Genomic DNA, 18,131 nt, shown 5'->3' with positions numbered 1-18,131 from the left:
TAACTCTTCACAGTCTGCTTTGGACTTAATTATCTTGAGTAATTTTGTATCGTCTCCACATTTTGCCTCAACATCTCTGTTTTCCCCTTTTTCCTGATCATATATAAATATGTTGAACAGGACTGGCCCCGTACAGATCCCTGCTATTTACCCCTCTCCATTATGTAAACTGACCATTTATTCCTACCCTTTGTGTCCTATCTTTTAACCAGTTACCAATCCATGAGAAGGCCTTCCCTCTTATCCCATGACAGCTTATTTTGCTGAAGAGCCTTTGGTGGGGAACCTTGTCAAAGGCTTTCTGAAAGTCCAAGTACCCTATATCCACTGGGTCACCCTTGTCCACATGTTTGTTGACCCCCCCCTCAAAGAATTCTAATAGATCGGTGAGGCATGATTTCCCCTTAGTCCTTTCGTGAAATCTGCTTGTTTGATCAGATGAAGTGCTACATCCCCATCTAGGGCAGAGCTGGGTAGTTTTTTCTAGCTTCTTTATCCTGGCTCATATGTGGCTTTGGTCATTCAGGCCTATTCGGCTGGCTGGGACCATGGCATTCTCCCCATCTCTTTTAGAAAACTGGCATCGTGATCTTTGACCTGGTCCCACCCCCGGCTGGGGTGGTAGAGAGCTCTATTTATTGTCTCATCTGAGGTGGGGCACCTCTGAAAGTGCATTGCCTCCTGTACTGCCCCGTGCTGTCAGCTGTCATCTCTGACCTGCAGTCTGCTGGCAAGATAAATCCATAAGCTTCTACCCCAGCGGTGGCTTTACTGTCTGCTTCGAGTGCCCATCCACTAGCACAGCTGGAGAGGTTCCCCAGCACCTCGAGCTCCCGCCACATACAGGCAGGCGGGCATTGAAGAGGGAGTGGGATGCTCTGTGCTGCAGCTTTGTCTTAGCGGGTATCGGACCAACTGCAGGGGCAGGCTATAACCCATCGACCTCCTCCCTGTGAAATGGGGGGCCCTGTGGGCATTCCTCTTCGAATCCTGAGCCGCGAGGTAGGGGGTTCGGCTGGGAGGCCTGACCCTGGGACTACTGCGCGGGCGTGGGGCTGTGTGGACGCACATCCTGGAGGAGAACCCAGGGTGCCAGTGCTGGCGGGCAACTGACTGGCTTCAAACCCTGGCTGGGGGCCTAGAGCGAACCCTGGCTTGGCAGGCTGTGGGGGCCGGACCCCAGAGCTGGAGCCGTCGCCCATCAGCCCTGCTGGCCACGAGCCCAGCTCCAGCAGGAGCCATGCTGGGAGCCCTGCCCTGGGCAGCTAGTGCCTGCCCTGGCCTCTGTGCCACGCGGGGCATGCCGGGAGCCCTGCTCTTCGCTAGCACGGGGCATGCTGGGGGCTGCAGTTCTCGGAGGCGCGGGGCATGCTGGGGGCCGTAGTCCCATGGGACGCGGGGCATGCTGGGAGTCGTAGTTCCATGGGGCGCAGTGCATGCTGGGGGCCGGAGTCCCATGGGGCGCGGGGCATGCTGGGAGTCGTAGTTCCATGGGGCGCAGTGCATGCAGGGAGCTGTAGTCTCGGTGACGGGGACACGTGGTGTTCCGGCCCCGCCCCGGATCTCTATGGTAACGGCGGGCGGTTCGGCGCCCGGCGCGCGGGGGTCCTGGGCCGCAGGAGGAAGCCGGGAGGGGCCCAGGCCGCCCGCCCCGCCGAGCCGGTGAGTCCGACGGTCCCCCCCCCCCGCCCCCGCGAGTCCAGCCCCAGCCCCCCACGGGCCCAGCTCCTCCCCCCAACCCCCCCCCGTGTCCAGCTCCCCCCCCCCCGGGCCCAGCTCCTACCCCCAACCTCCCGCCCTGTGTCCAGCTTCCCCCCCCACGGGCCAAGTCCCCCCCAACCCCCCACGTGTCCAGCTTCCCTCCCCCCCCCGCGGGACAAATCCCCCCCAACCCCCCACGTGTCCAGCTTCCCTCCCCCCCCCCCGCGGGACAAATCCCCCCCCCAACCCCCCACGTGTCCATCTTCCCTCCCCCCCCCCCCGCGGGACAAATCCCCCCCCCAACCCCCCACGTGTCCAGCTTCCCTCCTCCCCTCCCCTCCCCCCCCCCCACGGTCCAGGTCCTGCCTGGTCTCCCCTCGCGGGTCCAGCGTCCAATTCCCCCCCCCCCCCAGCCGGGTCCTGGCCCCCCACGTGTCCAGTTCCTGCCCCTGGCCAAGTTCCCCCCCACGTGTCCAGCTCCCCCTTCCCGCAGGGGCCAACAGGCCGGGTCCCTCAGGGGGAGGAGCCCCATCTTATCCCTCCCCCTTTCCTTTCCCACTGTGGGGGCCTCCCGTAGGGTCCCACCTCCTCCCTGGGCGGGCTCCCCACCACCTCTCCTGCGCTGAGGGGACCCGTCTCCTTTCCCCCACCCGAGAGACCCAGCTTCCCCTCGTCCTGTCCCCACAGAGGCCCCTGGGTGCCCGAATGTGGGGGGAGCGTTGTCCCCTCGGCTCGCGATGTCCCCAGGGCACAGCTCCGTGCACGGGGCTGGCAGCAGGCGCCGGGTCCCGGGGCAGGGAGCGGTGCCCTCGGTGTCGCTGCCCTGCAGCTTGGCCCCGGGCGTGCGACGCGCCCTGGGCACTTGCTGATATTACCATTTCAAGCCCTTCTTTCACGGTTACCGCAGGGTGGCTGCTGAGGAAATGCCACCCGCCCCCTCTACCAAAGCCTGGGGTGTCAGTAGCTCCGAGTCTGCCTTCCTCCCATGTAGAGGCTGGGGTTCGGGTCACGGGCCTCAGCCTCTGCAGCGTGCGAATGCCGAGCTTGGCTTTGTGTGAAGAGCCGCGTGTTCACCTCCCTGCCTTAGGCTGTGTCTACACGACAACAGTCAGCTTTTGTGGACGGACCGGCGGAGGTGTACGCACAGCGTTCCTCCGGCTGTGCCGACTTCAGAAAACCACCTCCACCAGAGCCGCGCTGTGTTGCTTACTGGGGCTGTCTCCTCAATTTCATGGCACCGCTGGAGGACCCATGAAATTGACAAGAAAACTGATTCCTGGCTCCAGAGCCTGGCTGCTGCTCGATCTCTGCTCCAAGCTGGGCTGCCACCCATGCTCCTGGCTTCGGCTGCTTCCCAGGGTCCCGGCTGGGAGCAGGGAGGCAAGAAGCCACGGGGTCAGCTGGCTCCCAGTGGGGAGCTGTGAGGAGCTGAGATCCCTGGCTCTCAGCCCCCCACGCTGCCCCTTTCCAGTCAGTGGAAGCTCTCCTAGCGAGGACGGCACACTGAGGGAAGCATGGACATCAGCTACGGCAGGAATTAATGGGGTGGCTGTAAGTTGGCTGACTTTTCTTTGTAGTGTAGACGTAGCTTTAGTATGCACTTCAGAGTTGTCAGCATAGCTACGTTGGTCAGGGGTGTGAGAAAACCCGCAGTGTGGATGCTGTGATGTTGACAGAAGAGGGCTTCTGTCCCCACAGTTGTGTCATTCAGGGAGGTGGAAAAACCCCTGGTGGTAGGCCAGGCCGTGTGTGCGCTAGGGGGCTATGGTAGCATCAGCTACATTTCCAGCCCACTGAGTGATATGGGGGGGATGAAATGAACAGGGAACCTTCAAGCTGAATAGCTGGGAAGAAATCGGACATGAAGCTGAATCAGGCTTTGGCAGAGCCGCCCGAGGGAAGTCGTAGGAGTTCTCCTGCTTGGGGGGTCTAATCTAGAGTGGACAGAATGAGTTACTGGCCTGATGCATGAAGTGCTGGGCGTGGGTCCGTGGGCTGTGTTTTGCAGGGCAGACTGGCTGACCACAGGGTTCCCTTCTGGCCTCCAAATCTATAAATCTAGAAATGTACAGCAGGGTGCATGCCAGCATAGCCACCGGGGGACTGACTGGGTCCTCTGATAGCCCGTCACCCACGCCAAGATCTTAGGCAGCACCAGTCACTGTGGTTGCTGATACCGAGGGTTTAGTGAGAGCTGCACAGCTGTATGTGAAGGCAGCATCTGGGGCCGCGTCTTTTGTCAGTCTGCTGAGGTCACGGAGCCCTGCTGAGCAGCCTTCATGTGAGCCCTTGCTTGCTGCTCTGCTGTCAGATGAAGGAACTGGTGACTCAGCCAGGGGAGCTGTACCCGAACGGGACGCTCGGAATAGGCTAGAAATCTTTGCTGAACTCTGCCTCAAGCCTGGCTATGAGTCCGGGTAGCCAGAGGTGGGGAAGCCCTGTTAGATCATCCAGCATGGGAGAGTTTGTTCCTTATTGTATCCTCACTAGAGTTGTAGCCAATCGAGTTTCAAATGTTACACGAGCTGACTGGGAGATTGGTCCCCACACGCTACAGCACTTCTCGGCGTCTTTCCTTTCCCTTTAATCTGACTTGGCCCAGTTACACCCCTGTGTACTGGATTGAATTATTTGTACTGCGTGGCCCCTATGGATCCTGATCAGGGCCCTAGTCTGCTAGGGGCAGCAGAAACATGTACAGACAGTCCCTGCGCCAGGGAGCTTACAGTCTGAGTTGGACAAGATTCAGCAGGTAGGGAAGGTGTCACGGAGTGTGGGGGAGTCCAGGCCCTGCACCCCTCTTCCTGGGATTCACTGAGACTCTCAGCCAGCCAGTAAAACAGAAGGTTTATTGGACAACAGGAACACAGTCCAAAACAGAGCTTGTGGGTACACCCAGGACCCCTCAGTGAAGTCCTTCTGGGGGAGCAGGGAGCTTAGACCCCAGCCCTGGGGTTCCCTGTGTTCCTCCACCCAGCCCCAACCTGAAAACTAAACCCACCGAGCAGGTTCCCTGCTGCAGCCTCCGTCCACATTCCTGGGCAGAGGTGTTACCTCCCCTTCCCCCTCCTGGCTCAGGTGACAGGCTCTCAGGTCTCCCGTCCCCAGGGCACATTCCCAGGTCAACACTCCCCCCTCCCTGCTGCTTCACATCGTCACAGAAGGTAACTGTCAAATGATCCTGGTTATGCCTGAGAAGCAGCCCTCTATTTGTCCCCTTCCTTTGTCCCCTGTCAGGTGACAGTTCTGTTAAATAATTCCTCCCCTCCTTAGTGTTTATACCCTGCAGGTTTCAGAGTAGCAGCCGTGTTAGTCTGTGTTCGCAAAAAGAAAAGGAGGACTTGTGGCACCTTAGAGACTAACCAATTTATTTGAGCATAAGTTTTCGTGAGCTACAGCTCACTTCATCGGATGCATGCAGTGGAAAATACAGTGAGGAGATTTATATACACACAGAACATGAAAAAATGGGTGTTTATCATACACACTGTAAGGAGAAATAAGATGAGCTATTACAAGCAGGAGAGTGGGGAGGGGGGGAGAAAACCTTTTGTAGTGATAATCAAGGTGGGCCATTTCCAGCAGTTGACAGGAACGTCTGAGGAGGTGGGGGAGGGAATAAACATGGGGAAATAGTTTTACTTTGTGTAATGACACATCCACTCCCAGTCTCTATTCAAGCCTAAGTTAATTGTATCTAGTTTGCAAATTAATTCCAATTCAGCAGTCTCTCGTTGGAGTCTGTTTTTGAAGTCTTTTTATTCTAATATTGTGACCTTTAGGTCTGAAATCGAGTGACCAGAGAGATTGAAGTGTTCTCCGACTGGTTTATGAATGTTATAATTCTTGACATCTGATTTGTGTCCATTTATTCTTTTACGTAGAGACTGTCCAGTTTGGCCAATGTACATGGCAGAGGGGCATTGCTGGCACATGATGGCATATATCACATTGGTGGATGTGCAGGTGAACGAGCCTCTGATAGTGTGGCTGATGTGATTCAGCCCTATGATGGTGTTCCCTGAATAGATATGTGGGCACAGTTGGCAACGGGCTTTGTTGCAAGGATTGGTTCCTGGGTTAGTGGTTCTGTTGTGTGGTGTGTGGTTGTTGGTGAGTATTTGCTTCAGGTTGGGGGTCTGTCTGTAGACAAGGACTGGCCTGTCTCCCAAGATCTGTGAGAGTGATGGGTCGTCCTTCAGGATAAGTTGTAGATCCTTGATGATGCGTTGGAGAGGTTTTAGTCGGGGGCTGAAGGTGATGGCTAGTGGCGTTCTGTTATTTTCTTTGTTGGGCTTGTCCTGTAGTAGGTGACTTCTGGGTACTCTTCTGGCTCTGTCAATCTGTTTCTTCACTTCAGCTCAAATAAGTTGGTTAGTCTCTAAGGTGCCATTAGTACTCCTTTTCTTTTTGCTAATTATTCTTGTGGCTGTTCCCTGGACTCCTTCCGGTTTGGCAATATCTTTGGTGAAACGTGGTGCCTGGAACTAGGCGCCACGCTTGTAGGGCAGGTGCTCCAAGGCCTTGTGGGAGGGGGCGGGGCTGATTGCCTCCCTCTGTGATGTGGTCGCTCTGTGTGATGCCCCAGCGCGCTTTCTGCCCATGTGTCTAGTCGCGAGGCTATCCTGGCCGAGGTGAGGGTAAAGCAGACCGAGAGAGAGCAGCAGGAGATAAGTGCTACTGTGCTGGGCTTTTCCCCACCTTGGGCTGTATGGACAGGCTCACAGTCACTGCTGCTTCGCTCCTGATTCCCAGCACACAGCGTGGGGAGTGCCGCTTTGAGAGTGTTTTCCAGCTGCTTTCCAGGGTGGTGATGGCAGCTTCTCAGTGCAGGACAGCATCAAGCTGGTCATAATGGGCAAGTCTTGTGAGCACCTACAGACTTCAGGTTGTGCTCCTGTGTCTGCTGCCAAGCCTTTCCTTTGCCCGGCGTTGGCCTTCGTCTTTGCTGTACCCCCGGGTCTCCATCGCCTTGTTCCTGTGCCAGGTCCCCTCCTCCCGAGGTCTAGGCTCTTCCTGGCCCAAGCAGCAGCAGCAGGGAGAGCTGGAGCCAGGTTTGTGGAGGTGGCAGGGAAAGAGGCATTTCCCAGATGTGCTGGGGCTGTTAAATGGGAGGTGGGCTTCCAGGCACTTTAATCCTTGGGCAGCAGAGGTCAAAAAGAGGACCAGAGCAGTCACTGCTACAGGGACAGTTGCGTTAAGGGCTTGGTGCTGGAGAACTGCTTGTAAGCTCTGGGAGGGTGTTTGGGTCCAGGAGGAGGCTCCGGGCTGGGGCAGAGTGTTGGGGTGCAGGAGGGGGTGCAGGCTGCTGGCTCTGGGAGGTGGCTCAGGGCTGGGGCAGGGGTTCAGGGTGCCGGAGGGGGTTTGGGGTGTAGGCTTTGAGAGCAGGCTCAGGGCTGGGGCAGGGGTTTGGGGTGCAGGCTCTAGGAGGGGGCTCAGGGCTGGGGCAGGGGTTCAGGGTGCAGGAGGGGATTCAGGATGCAGGCTCTGGGAGGGCACTCAGGGCTGAGCCAGGGGTTCGGGGTGCAGGCTCTGTGAGAGGGCTCAGGCCTGGGGCAGGGGCTTGTCGGGCAGGGGGGGTTTCGGGGTACAGGCTCTGGGAGGGGGCTCAGGGCTGGAGCAGGGGTTCAGGGTGCAGGAGAGGGTTTGGGGTGCAGGCTCTGTGAGAGAGCTCAGGCCTGGGGAAGGGGCTTGTCGCCCGGGGGGGAGTTCGGGGTGCTGGCTCTGGGAGGGGGGGTCAGGGCAGGGGTTTGGGGTGCTGGCTCTGGGAGGGGGCTCAGGGCTGGGGCAGGGGTTCGGGGTGCAGGCTCTGTGAGAGGGCTCAGGCCTGGGGCAGGGGCTTGTCGTGCAGGAGGGGGTTTGGGGTGCTGGCTCTGGGAGGGGGCTCAGGGCTGGGGCAGGGGTTCAGGGTGCAGGAGGGGGTTTGGGGTGCAGGCTTTGGGAGTGGGCTCAGGGCTGGGGGTTGGGATGTGGCCGCCTGCCGGGAGGCACTTACCGCAGGCAGGTCCCAGTTGGCGGCGCAGCGAGGCTAAGGCAGGCTCCCTGCCTGCCCTGGCCCCACGTCACTCCCGGAAGGGGCCAATGTGCCTCTGCAGCCCCTGGGAGTGGGGGCTGGGGGCATGTGGCTCTGGACACTGCCCCTCTCTGCAGGCAACCCCCACCCCCACCCCCCAAAGCTCCCACTGGCCACAGTTCCTCATTCCCGGCCAATGGGAGCTGCGAGGGCGGTGCTTGCAAGCCTGAGCAGCGTGTGGAGAACTCTGTCCCCCACCCCGGGGCCACGCTGGCCACTTCTGGGAGTGGTGTGGGGCTGTGGCAGGCGGGGAGCCAGTCGTAGCAGCTGCACTGCTGGAGATCGCGAGATGGGTGGGTGACCACTGTCCGAAGCCCTTGTTTATGGACCTTCAGCCACCTCTCCTTCGCATACACACTGAGCAGGTGTAGCCCCATCACCGAAATTGGCCCCTCCCCCAATTGGAATTACAGTTCTGTATAAGGTTTTGTTGCACGCTATCAGATGTACTGAAATCCTGACAAGTCACATTGGCCACTTTATGCACTAATTGTGCAAACCTACCCAAGAGTAAACGATGTATGTTTATTAAGAGCTCTTCTGCAATCCACCCCCCTACCCTCCCCCCCCCCACACACAGCTCGGCCTATCCCTCAGGGTGCCATCACCCGTCAAATGTTCAGTGGCTTTTTTTGTCAAAACTATGTGGGGCCATTCAACCAGAAAGAGGTGTTAACTTCCCCCTTTTCTTGTTTAACTTAAATGTATGTTTGTGTTTGAACGTCCTCCGTAGTCTGCTTAGCTGGACAGTAAAGGTGATCTGCGAGGAGGGGGAAACTGAATCAAGTCCCCGTCTTTCAGACCTTCTTTACACGTCCTGTCGCAGGAAAAGATGGTTAAAAAGTTAGATTTTTATCTTAGACATGTCAGGAAAGTCAAGTCTCGTCTTCTCTTGTTTTTAGTGGAGGGGCTGTTGGGTAAGTCTGAACCAAAAATGTGCCTGAGACACTTTCTCAGCCCTTGACTGAAGGGTTTGAGCTGCTGAATCTTAGCGCAAAAGAGCTTTTCTCCCCCGGAGGTTGAAATAGGTGTGAACAAAGCCAGAAGAGTTCACAGCAGTGGGAATGACAACCCCTCCCCTCAGTTAATTAGGGTTCGCTTAAGTCAAGACCTATGTTCAATAAACAGAGCAGGCACGGGTCTGGGTGGCGGTGGTGTGGGGGGACGGTCAGGCTGTCTTTATACACCTTAAAGAAGCACAAAGGCAAATTCCAAGTCTTTTTTCCCCTGAGCTTAACACCTCTGCCGTCCTGCCCTGGGTGTCAGATCAAGCCTGACGCCGTAATAGTTTATGGAGCAGGCAAATAGCTTCCCCAGCTTCCCCTCTTATTCAGCACTAAGCAGACAGCGAAGCCAGATTGGTGAACTGCAGTGACTGGTTCCAGCATGGACAGTGTCTGCTGCTGCCTTCCTGTTGATGGCTGGCCTGTTACCTTTGTAGTAAGGAATGCATCCTATGAAGTGAGCTGTGGCTCACGAAAGCTTATGCTCAAATAAATTGATTAGTCTCTAAGGTGCCACAAGTCCTCCTTTTCTTTTTGCGAATACAGACTAACAAGGCTGCTACTCTGAAACCTTTGTAGTAAGGTTGTTAACAGCCTGTCACTCCCTGTCCCGTGGGGTGCTCTCTCATCTCCCTCCGATTAGTCTGAGGGCGCGACTTGCTTAAAATGACACCATCAAGTCAATTTGGCCCCATGTGAATTAGTTAAAATCCAGCTCTGCAAAGTGCTTGGAGATCTTTGGAGGGGAAGCGCTGCGTGAGTGCTAAGTACTATTGAAGCTTGGACCGTTACCAGTTGTTCTGTGATCCTTTTAAAATCCTGCAGGAAGTCTTATGCAAATGCCCTTTGGAGGATTTGCACTGCAGGTGTTGCAGCATTGCAGCAGCCCAGGAGAGCGGGAAAGTGAAATGGACTAGCACAGGGGCTCCCAAACTTTGGCAGAAAGGAAGTGCTGTTGCTATACAGACACTGCTGTGGGTGGGAAAGGGGAGAGAAGTTCCTAAAACACTCTCCTGGCAGCACAAACAGGGAAAACCTCCCTCCTCTGTGTTTCCGTGTCTTAAGGCTGGAGAGGCAGAGGTGGGTAGAATCGCTGGAGACGGCTCGCTGTCCCCAGCCATGCGCTGCATGGTGCTTATAAAGCAATGGCAAAACTCCTGCTGAATTCACTAGGTCTTGGATCCACATTGAAGGTGTTATGTAAATCCAGTAACTATATCAAAGAGCAGTTCTACTCGGTAGCTCTCTAAAAATGGTCTTCAGGGGCCCTGTATGTGTCTCACCATGAATCCAGTTCCAGCTTGCTCAGTTCATGAGTGTTTCTTTCTGACTCACAGCCCTGGCCGCTTACCTGGGAGCTGAGAGGCAAGCTGGTCTGTTCAGCAATAATGATTCCACCCCAGTTAATCGTTCTGCAGCTGATTTGTGAGCCAGAGTGGAACCCAGCTCCCCCACCTGGCGTTGGTGTCTTGGCAGGGCTGATGGCCATGACAGCTCGTGGAACAGAGCAATGGAAGATGAGGCTGCCCTAGAGATTTTAGGGGACGTGGCGGTAGCAGTACGTGGCTCTGTTTCAGATGCGGCGTGAATGCTAACCACCAGCTCTGCTAACGAGGGAACAACAATAGAAAGGGGCTGGGGGGGGAGAATCTCCAGAGCAGGGCTGGCCTGTTCCTGGCAGCTGCTACTTCTCCTGCAGGAAGAGCCGAGGACATGGATTGTTGATAGTCTGGTTTTCAGTTTGCTTTCAAACCCATTGCTTGCCTTTGTTGGCAGACACTGCTCTTGTGATGTTGCTCCCCAGTTCTTACCTCCCCTGGTGTCAGTCAGCATCACCTGTGTTATGCCTTGCACCTGGGTGCCGTCAGGTGAGACCTCTCCCCTTGGAGGCGATGGCATTTCCCCTCGCACTTCTGTTTGTTCCGTGGCAATGACTGAGCACAGCCGTACAATTCTAGCTGTTAAGAGATGGAAAGTTCTCAGATCAGCCAGCCTGTTCCCTGGGGCCTGGCAGGGGTTGTTCCCAGCGGTGGTGCAAAGCTTTGTCCAGTCTAGCTTGCTTTGTAACAGCTTTAGTGAGTGCTTTAGTTAGGTTAGCTGGCTCGAGAACGGTGTAGCTTTGAATGAGGAAGCAAGTACCTAAAATCTCCAGCTACTGAAGAATTCTCCTCTGAGAGTTGGTCCCTGTCTGTCCTGTGCTTTGCCAGTGGCCCCGTGAATTCTTTATTTCCTGTTCTCGGAGTTAACTCACTCTGTTATCTCTGCATGGTTTGCTTTTCCTTCCTTCCCATCTCTGACCATGTGCGTTCTCTGTGAGTTTGTCCACATGGGGAAGCTGACCGCGAGAACTCTAATGGTATAATTTATACTGCTAACACTATGCCGTATAACTGCTTGTGGGGAGTATTAAAGAGACAAGGCGGGGGGTGGGGGGTAATATCTTTTATTGGACCGACTTCTGGTGGAGAGAGAGACACGGAAGAATGCTTTCATCAACTGAGCGACTGCCTCTCGGGTAGGTGGATTACCTGCACCTACGGGGGAAGGGGTAACGTCTACACTAAAGTGCTGCAGCCGTGCCACTGGAGAGGTTTAAGTGTAGACGTACCCTGAGCCAGGCATATCCTGGGTGTCGGGTTTCTTTCCTTGCTCCTTTTTACACTGTTTCTTCTCAGATTAATCTGATTTGTCCCCTGGAATAGCTTCAGAATTCGAGTGTCTTTGCAGTCTGCGTGTGCCTGGGGAAGGAGAGCTGGAAGCAAATATTAAGTAATCTGTTTACCAGGAGTAACTCAATCCCAGCGGCTCATGGTGTCTTGGCTTCACTCTTGGTCTTGTGCTAATCGATGTGAATGTCACAACAGGGAGGAACGTGTTTTGGGTGCAGACTAGGTGACACAATACTGCGCGACTTCATTCCGTGCAACAGGCTTGATTCTCTCTGCCGGGAGCAAATCTCCACTGTTCTCCTTGTTTGCATTATTGACGGATCAGTATAGAACCGGAAGGGCTGCGGGCCACAGTTCGTAGGAGGGCGGGTCTGTGCTATCCAGTGTGCCGTTTCCTAGTGCTGGTGCTCCAGGGAACCCTGTGGGTGCCAAGGTTTGTGTGGGAGTGTTTGTTGTGATGCTGTGAACACTAGTGAGCAGGATGGGAGGACAGGCAGTACATAGGCCCATGTACCTAGTTCGTCTGTGGGGGCCTGCAGATATTTCACAAGCTCTCACTGGTAGCTCTTCGCAGCCGTGCACATGGTGCTCATAAAGAACTATGCACTGAAGTCCTGCCCTGAGCAGCGCTCACACCCAGCACTTCAGGACGTGAGTGCAGCAAGCTTCCTTTTCTCGCCAGCGCACAGAGCTGGGACCTGGGAACTAAGTATAGTCCAGAGAATGAGCCACAGGTGGATTCTCTGGATGCTTTCCTTGGGTATGGTTACGCTGCAGCCAGGAGCTTGCATCATAGCACAGACAGATGGACGCATTAGCTTTGCTCGAGGCACTGTGCTGGACGTGGCAATGGAGTCGGGGTAGTGTGGGTGGCAGCTCAAGCTACGACTTGAGATGTGCCCGGGGGGCCGGGTGGGTTTGTACTCAGGTGACTAGCCCGGGCTGCTGCCCTGGCTACGCTGCTACTTTCAGGGCCTCCATGTATCCCTGCTGAGAACCATGTGCCCAGCTGCTACGTAGACACCCCCTTAGTGAGTAGTGCTGGGGAAGGGTGCCAGCTTGACATCCACAGCTAAAGGCAGCAGGGCACAGCCTCTGTCTTGGGCCTGACCCAGAGAGATCGCTTCTGTTCAGTCCCTGTGGCCTGTACTGGTCCGTACCTCTCTGCAGAGCCTGCCGCTGACGTGAAGAAAGACTCTAGGGAGACCACATCTCACCTCGTTCGGTCGCTGCTGTCCTGAGCGGGACTCAGACTAGGGCTATGAAATCCATTAACTCCTGTCAAAGTTCAGGTCTGCAGATGATCCCTGCTAGGCGCTCTGCTTGTCCGACTGAGTCCACTCATCTCTGGAGAGCTGTCTCAACTGGACCTGGTGGCCTTGAGTTTGCACATGGCTCCTTTCTAAGGCAGAGAGCAGCCATGCCCATCGCATCACCTGTTTATTTTGACATTGCCCCAGAATCCGACTCCACCAAGTCGTGTTGTATCTGGGTCCCAGCTCATTGCCAACATTCTGAGCTTTGAGGGCTCTTTACAGGGCAAATTCTGTTCCTGCTGCTCCAAAGGGAACTTGTGCTAAACGTAATACGCTTTCTGCCCGCCCCCTTCCCAAGGATTGTAGTGTCCTTGTCCGTGAGTTCCTGCTAACAGTGTAGTACAGTTAAAAAGAGCCAAGGCTCCCGAGTGGTGAAAGGTAAACGAATGTTTGGGAATTAATTCAACCTGCTAATTCTGTTCTGTCCGGGTTCTTATTTCATCCACATCACCACAGTGTCTGGGTGCTTTCCAGTCATGCGTTAAACCATGTGACGAACATCTGTCCCATGTGTTCGCCCTCTCTCCAGTGTGCACAGGGGAGCGTGTTGGTTTGGTAGCGTTTGGGTTTTGCGTCTGCGTTTAATGTAGACGCTGCTGTGTTTATCTTAGTGGAATCTCCTTTAGGTGTGGCTGCCAATAAACGTGCCCCCCCAAAGGAAAGGCAAGGTACAGTAGAAATGGTTACAAGTGGAGACAGGCCCCCCCCCCCCCCCCCCCCCCCAATGGTGAGATTGGCTTAAAAATCATGAAATGTTGCAAGACTGTGTACTGGGATCTTATTTAGTCTTCTGGTTTCCGGGGGCTTGTCTACGCTGCCAACGCTGGGGCGGCACCGCTGTGCTGCTGTAGGGCTTCAGCATAGACGCTGCCTCCACCGGAGGGAGGGGTTCTCCCGTCGGCAGGGGTAACCCGCCGCCCTGAGCGGTGACCAGTCCCCCGCCGAGCAGCATGGTTAAGCTGACCCAAGTCCCCATGTAGACAGCGCTAGGTCAACGGTCCGTCAACCGTTGGTAAACAGACCTTATTTTCTAATGTAGCCCAGGCCTGAGCCTTTGGAGCACACTCAGGTGACACGTTCAGGCTTTTCTCTGCAACCAGGAGGGTGAGAAACTTGAGAGTTGAGATTGTCACATAATCATGACGCCGGGAGCTGGGTCTTTAAGAGAAGCACCGCGATCTCAAGACCTGCGCGCATGAGTCAGGAATGCTGCAACTGTTGAATGCTGTAAACCTGACATTGTTCGAAGGGGTTTGGCCGTATTGTCCACCAGGCTTGGTGTGATGTCTCATCTGCTGACTCATTGAACTGTGGCTGTATTTTTTGGCAATTGGATCTGTTCTTTTGTAGCTGCCTGCGAAACTGCAAAGCAGCAGTGAAAAGGGATTTCTCCCCTGTACTTGGCTAAGAAAGTAAAGGCTTTTGTGTGGGCAGAGCTCTTTCAAAGGCCTCGCTGAGCTGTTCTTTGCTGCATCCACTTTTGTGTGAGAGACCAGCTGTTCTTTGACTTTGTGTCCAGTCTAGAGAGAGCTTCCTTCTCTGAGAGTTCAGAACTAAGAACAGAGAATCTCTTGCCTGCTTCCTACCGCCCTGTATCTTCACCTCTGTCCTGGGAAACACTGTACTCTGGGTGAGTTTGTGCGGCTCTCATCTGAGTGAGCTCCAACAGCCAGTCCTTGAGTAGTGTGCCGCTTACAGGGGTAACACACTGAATCGGCCTGTCTGCATGCATATGGCTGTGTGGAGACCCCGTGGTGCTGACTCGCGAGGGGAGCAGTCAGTCCTCAGTCTGTGATCTGTGTTTAGTTTGGACTTCAGCAACAGCATTTGTTCTAAAATTGCGGTTCTCATCAAAAGGATGGGTGGCAAACTCACTTTTCTATTTTGGGGGTAGCACCGCAAGTTGTACACAATCTTCTGAGGGGGGGGACACGGTATAATCAGTCTGACAGCCGCGGTCTCTCGCCCCGTGATCTCTTTCCTAACAGTGGGGTTGGGTGTGTGTTGCTCATACCATGCTGAGGGTGACCCCTGCATTTCCCAGCTAGTTTCCTGGGGTTCGCCCCCGCCCCCATCACCTGAATTCGAAGAGTGTATTAATATTTTGTAACCAGCCTTGCATGTGTGAGCCCTCAAAATAGACAGAATTCCTCTCTTTCTGGTTGGATTTCTCTGGATCTGTCTCTGCCAAACTGGGGCTTCTGTAGCCTGAGTCCCAGGGGAGTACCGGGGGGGATGAAGGTGGCATCAGCTGAGGTTTTAGCTAGCCTGTTTTGGGCATTAGGGGTGAAGCTCCGGGCCCCACAGGTGGATTTTAGCTAGTCTCCTTGTCAGTCCTACACCTGGCGGGGGCTGAACTGTTGCTTTGGGTGGTCACTCCCTCTTTGGCATTTGCTTTGTAAACTGACATCAGGAATGTCCCCATCCTCCCGCTGAACTTCAGACGCTGCCTTTCACCCGAGTGCCCCTGTGCCCCAGGAAGCGCCGTTCACTTCTCACTGGGATGCCCGGGCAGAGCCTCAGGAGGCACCATGGGCTCGCTCTGCAGCGTGGGGAGGGGCGCAGCCATTGATAGACAGGGATGGCTGGAGTAAGCACAGCCCACCTCCCCGTCCCCTCTAATACTGTAGTACTGTCCATTGAATCATAGAATCTCAGGGTTGGAAGGAACCTAGGGAGGTATCTAGTGCAACCCCCTGCTCAAAGCAGGACCAAGCCCAACTAAATCATCCCAGCCAGGGCTTTGTCCAGCGCACACAGAGCTCACCCTGCCTTGGTGCTGGGCACTGGGCAGGGTGAGCTTTGCCAGTGGTGCGGGCTGCAGCTGAAGGCTTTTGCTTACTGTGTCCTTGCTGCAGGCTGACAGGACCCTGGAGAAGATGCTGGTGATCCCGCCTGAGTCCCTGTTCTGAGTCAGCCCTTGCCTGGTGTGCTATGGCTCTACATGGCCTCTGCAGGACCGGAGCACTATAGCATAGGCCTCAAGAGGGGAAGCAACTTCCAACTCCCTGTTCCAGCTGCAGAGAGATCCCCCGAGAGCCAGGCCTGGTTCCTCGCTCAGCAGCAGGTGAAGCCCATCTGGAAGCTAGGAAGAAAGCATGTAAATACTTTCCAGGACCACAGGCCAATCCACTCAGGGATCCCTCCCCAGCGCGCCTGCTTCTTGTACCCAGCCTCGTTATGCAGCAGTCACCTGAGTGACCGGAGCCTGCCCCTCTCCCGGTCCCCGCCCCATCCCTTCCCGGACCTCGCTGGGAGCACATTGCTGTATCGGCGCTCTTACCTCAGACACAAGCCCTACCAGCGGCTCGAGTCCATCTGCTTACGGTCCAGTGTTTTGGAGAGCCGACAGCTTCCTTTCCCACCCAGCGCTCTCCAGGCTGACCTCGGCATGGCGTCCTCGGCCGTGGACCCGTTCCCCCGGCCGAGTGCAGCTGGGGAGCAGCCCGGCTCAGGGGGGAAGAGTGCTCCTCTAGGCTCAGGTAGACAAACGTCCAGCCAGTACAAACCAGTGCTAAACAATAACTCCTTCCTACGGCCAAACAGTGCTAAGGTGCCTTTGCTGCAGTCGCCGGAGAACAAGAAACTGAAGACCCCCCCTAGGTCTCCTGCGATATCTTGGTCCCATTGTGGGGGGAACGGGGACGGCTCCTCCATGAGTCTGGAGAACAGCTCTGGGAAAGGCAACGGCCTTGCCCTGGAGCACGCCACCCCCATGTCCCGCCTGTCTCCAGTTCAGCCCAGTGCGGCCCTCCGAGCCGAGCGAACCTCTTTGCACTTGGAGGACAGCGAGAGCCGGGTGCAGACTTTAAAAGCCAAGGAACGAGAGATCCGGCTCACAGAGGCCGTGAGAAAACTGAGCGGGAAGGTTAACACCTACAACAAATTCGGCCGCAGGATTGAGACCTCCTGCCTCGTGAACACGGGCTTCCAGTACAACCTGTTCAACAGGAACAGCCACTGGAAACAGCATCTCCTCACCCAGCTGAGCCCAAAAGAAACGGCCGCCCCCTTGAACTTGGAGATGGGTAACCGGTGCCTAAGCGGTAACCTGAGCCTGGCTGGCCCCGACGGTGCCGCTGTCTGCACGAAACGAATCAGTGTTCGCCTCTTAGCCTCCAATTCTGACTCTTCGGACCCCAGTGCGCCCTGTCGGACTGTGAACTTCCTGGCCCTGAGCAGTGGAGACCAGGTGGGGAAAAGCGAGCCAGCCCGCCATGCCGACATCTCCGCGGTAGCAGCTCAGATGTCCACCATCCAGCTGAGCAAGGATGCGAAGTGGGAGCAGGCCGCTCCCCTGAGAGACCCAGAGTGAGTACCATGGGAAAAGTCCTCCGTGATCTCTCCTTTGTGGAGCTGGGGGGTCAACTGGGCTGCCATGACCTTGGTGCCCCTCTGCAATTCTCGGCAGGCACAGCTCGGGTTGGGCTCCTGCGTTCTCTGTGTTCTGAGAGCCGTTCCAGATTCCTACTTGGGGGTGTGGATGCTTATGGGAAGATGATTGCTTGAGAATGCAGGCAGGTTACCTAGGAGCACTGCTTCCATGTGCCATGATCCGTTACAGCTGTCGAACTGAGAGAAGCCATGTGCCCCAGACAGGGAATCGGCCAGCATGCCTGGCTTCTGTCCCTGGTTCTGCCCCTAACTCCCTGTGTGACCTTGAGTGAGTCTCTTCACCGCCCATCTGTGCCTTGGTTTCCCTATCTGTCAATTATATGGCCTCCCCTTTGGGAAGAGCTGTATGAGTCCTAAGTAGGTGTTACTGCTGCAGCATGACATTAGGCAGCTGCCGGCTGGCTCAGCGTTTTTTTTCAAGCGCGCTAATGCCCCTGTACGGGAGCAGTTCCCTGACCTGTACTAATAACCAAATAGCCCTGTGGTGCAGACGGTGTTGCTCAGGTTGGTCTCCTGGGCTAATAACAAACATTTAGACAGAGGCAACTGTTTAATTGGACCTGCTAAAAATGAAAGGGAATTGCCCTGAGCTTTGGAGAACCTGTCTGTCTGCAGGGACGAATGGCAAGTGAGCTGTCAGATATTGGGTAAAGCTTCGTGACTAAATCCCAGATCAGAGACCTCGCTCCCTTTGCAGCTTCCCCTGTGATCTGTCTATAATTATCTCGCTTCCCCAGTGATCTGCCAGGCTCACTGCGCTTCCCGTGCGCGGAGGAAGTTCGGCCTCTGCAGTCAGGGCCTTTTGCCCGTCTTTGCCCCAGTAAAGGGGTTCCTTTAGCGGTTTGCTCAGTTCTCAGGACAGTGGTGCTGTGGCAGCTTGCTGAAGCATATCTGAAAACCGAGCACGTGTCTCTCAGCGCCAGCCCGGTTCTGAAGTGGCAGTGCTCACCCGTCCCTGAAAAAGCCCAGCCAG

At 55.7% G+C, this 18,131-nt stretch overlaps 1 protein-coding gene across 7 annotated transcripts in view; it reads left to right on the top strand.

Moving 5' to 3' along the window:
* The first annotated feature begins 1,536 nt into the window (after nucleotides 1–1,536).
* The window catches only part of TTLL4 (tubulin tyrosine ligase like 4), a 45,214-nt gene continuing 28,619 nt past the window's right edge, over nucleotides 1,537–18,131 (top strand). For all 7 annotated transcript variants that reach the window (XM_043525405.1, XM_043525404.1, XM_037912364.2 and 4 more), the window contains exons 1-2: nucleotides 1,537–1,662; nucleotides 15,622–17,074. In XM_043525405.1, the coding sequence (XP_043381340.1) occupies nucleotides 15,708–17,074 (1,367 nt within the window). In that variant the 5' untranslated portion in view covers nucleotides 1,537–1,662; nucleotides 15,622–15,707. The remainder of the gene's footprint in view (nucleotides 1,663–15,621; nucleotides 17,075–18,131) is intronic.

This window comes from Chelonia mydas, chromosome 11 (assembly GCF_015237465.2).
Source record: "Chelonia mydas isolate rCheMyd1 chromosome 11, rCheMyd1.pri.v2, whole genome shotgun sequence".
NCBI lineage: Eukaryota > Metazoa > Chordata > Testudines > Cheloniidae > Chelonia > Chelonia mydas.
Note: the sequence above shows the minus strand (reverse complement) of the source record. Positions and strands in the feature narration are given on the sequence as shown.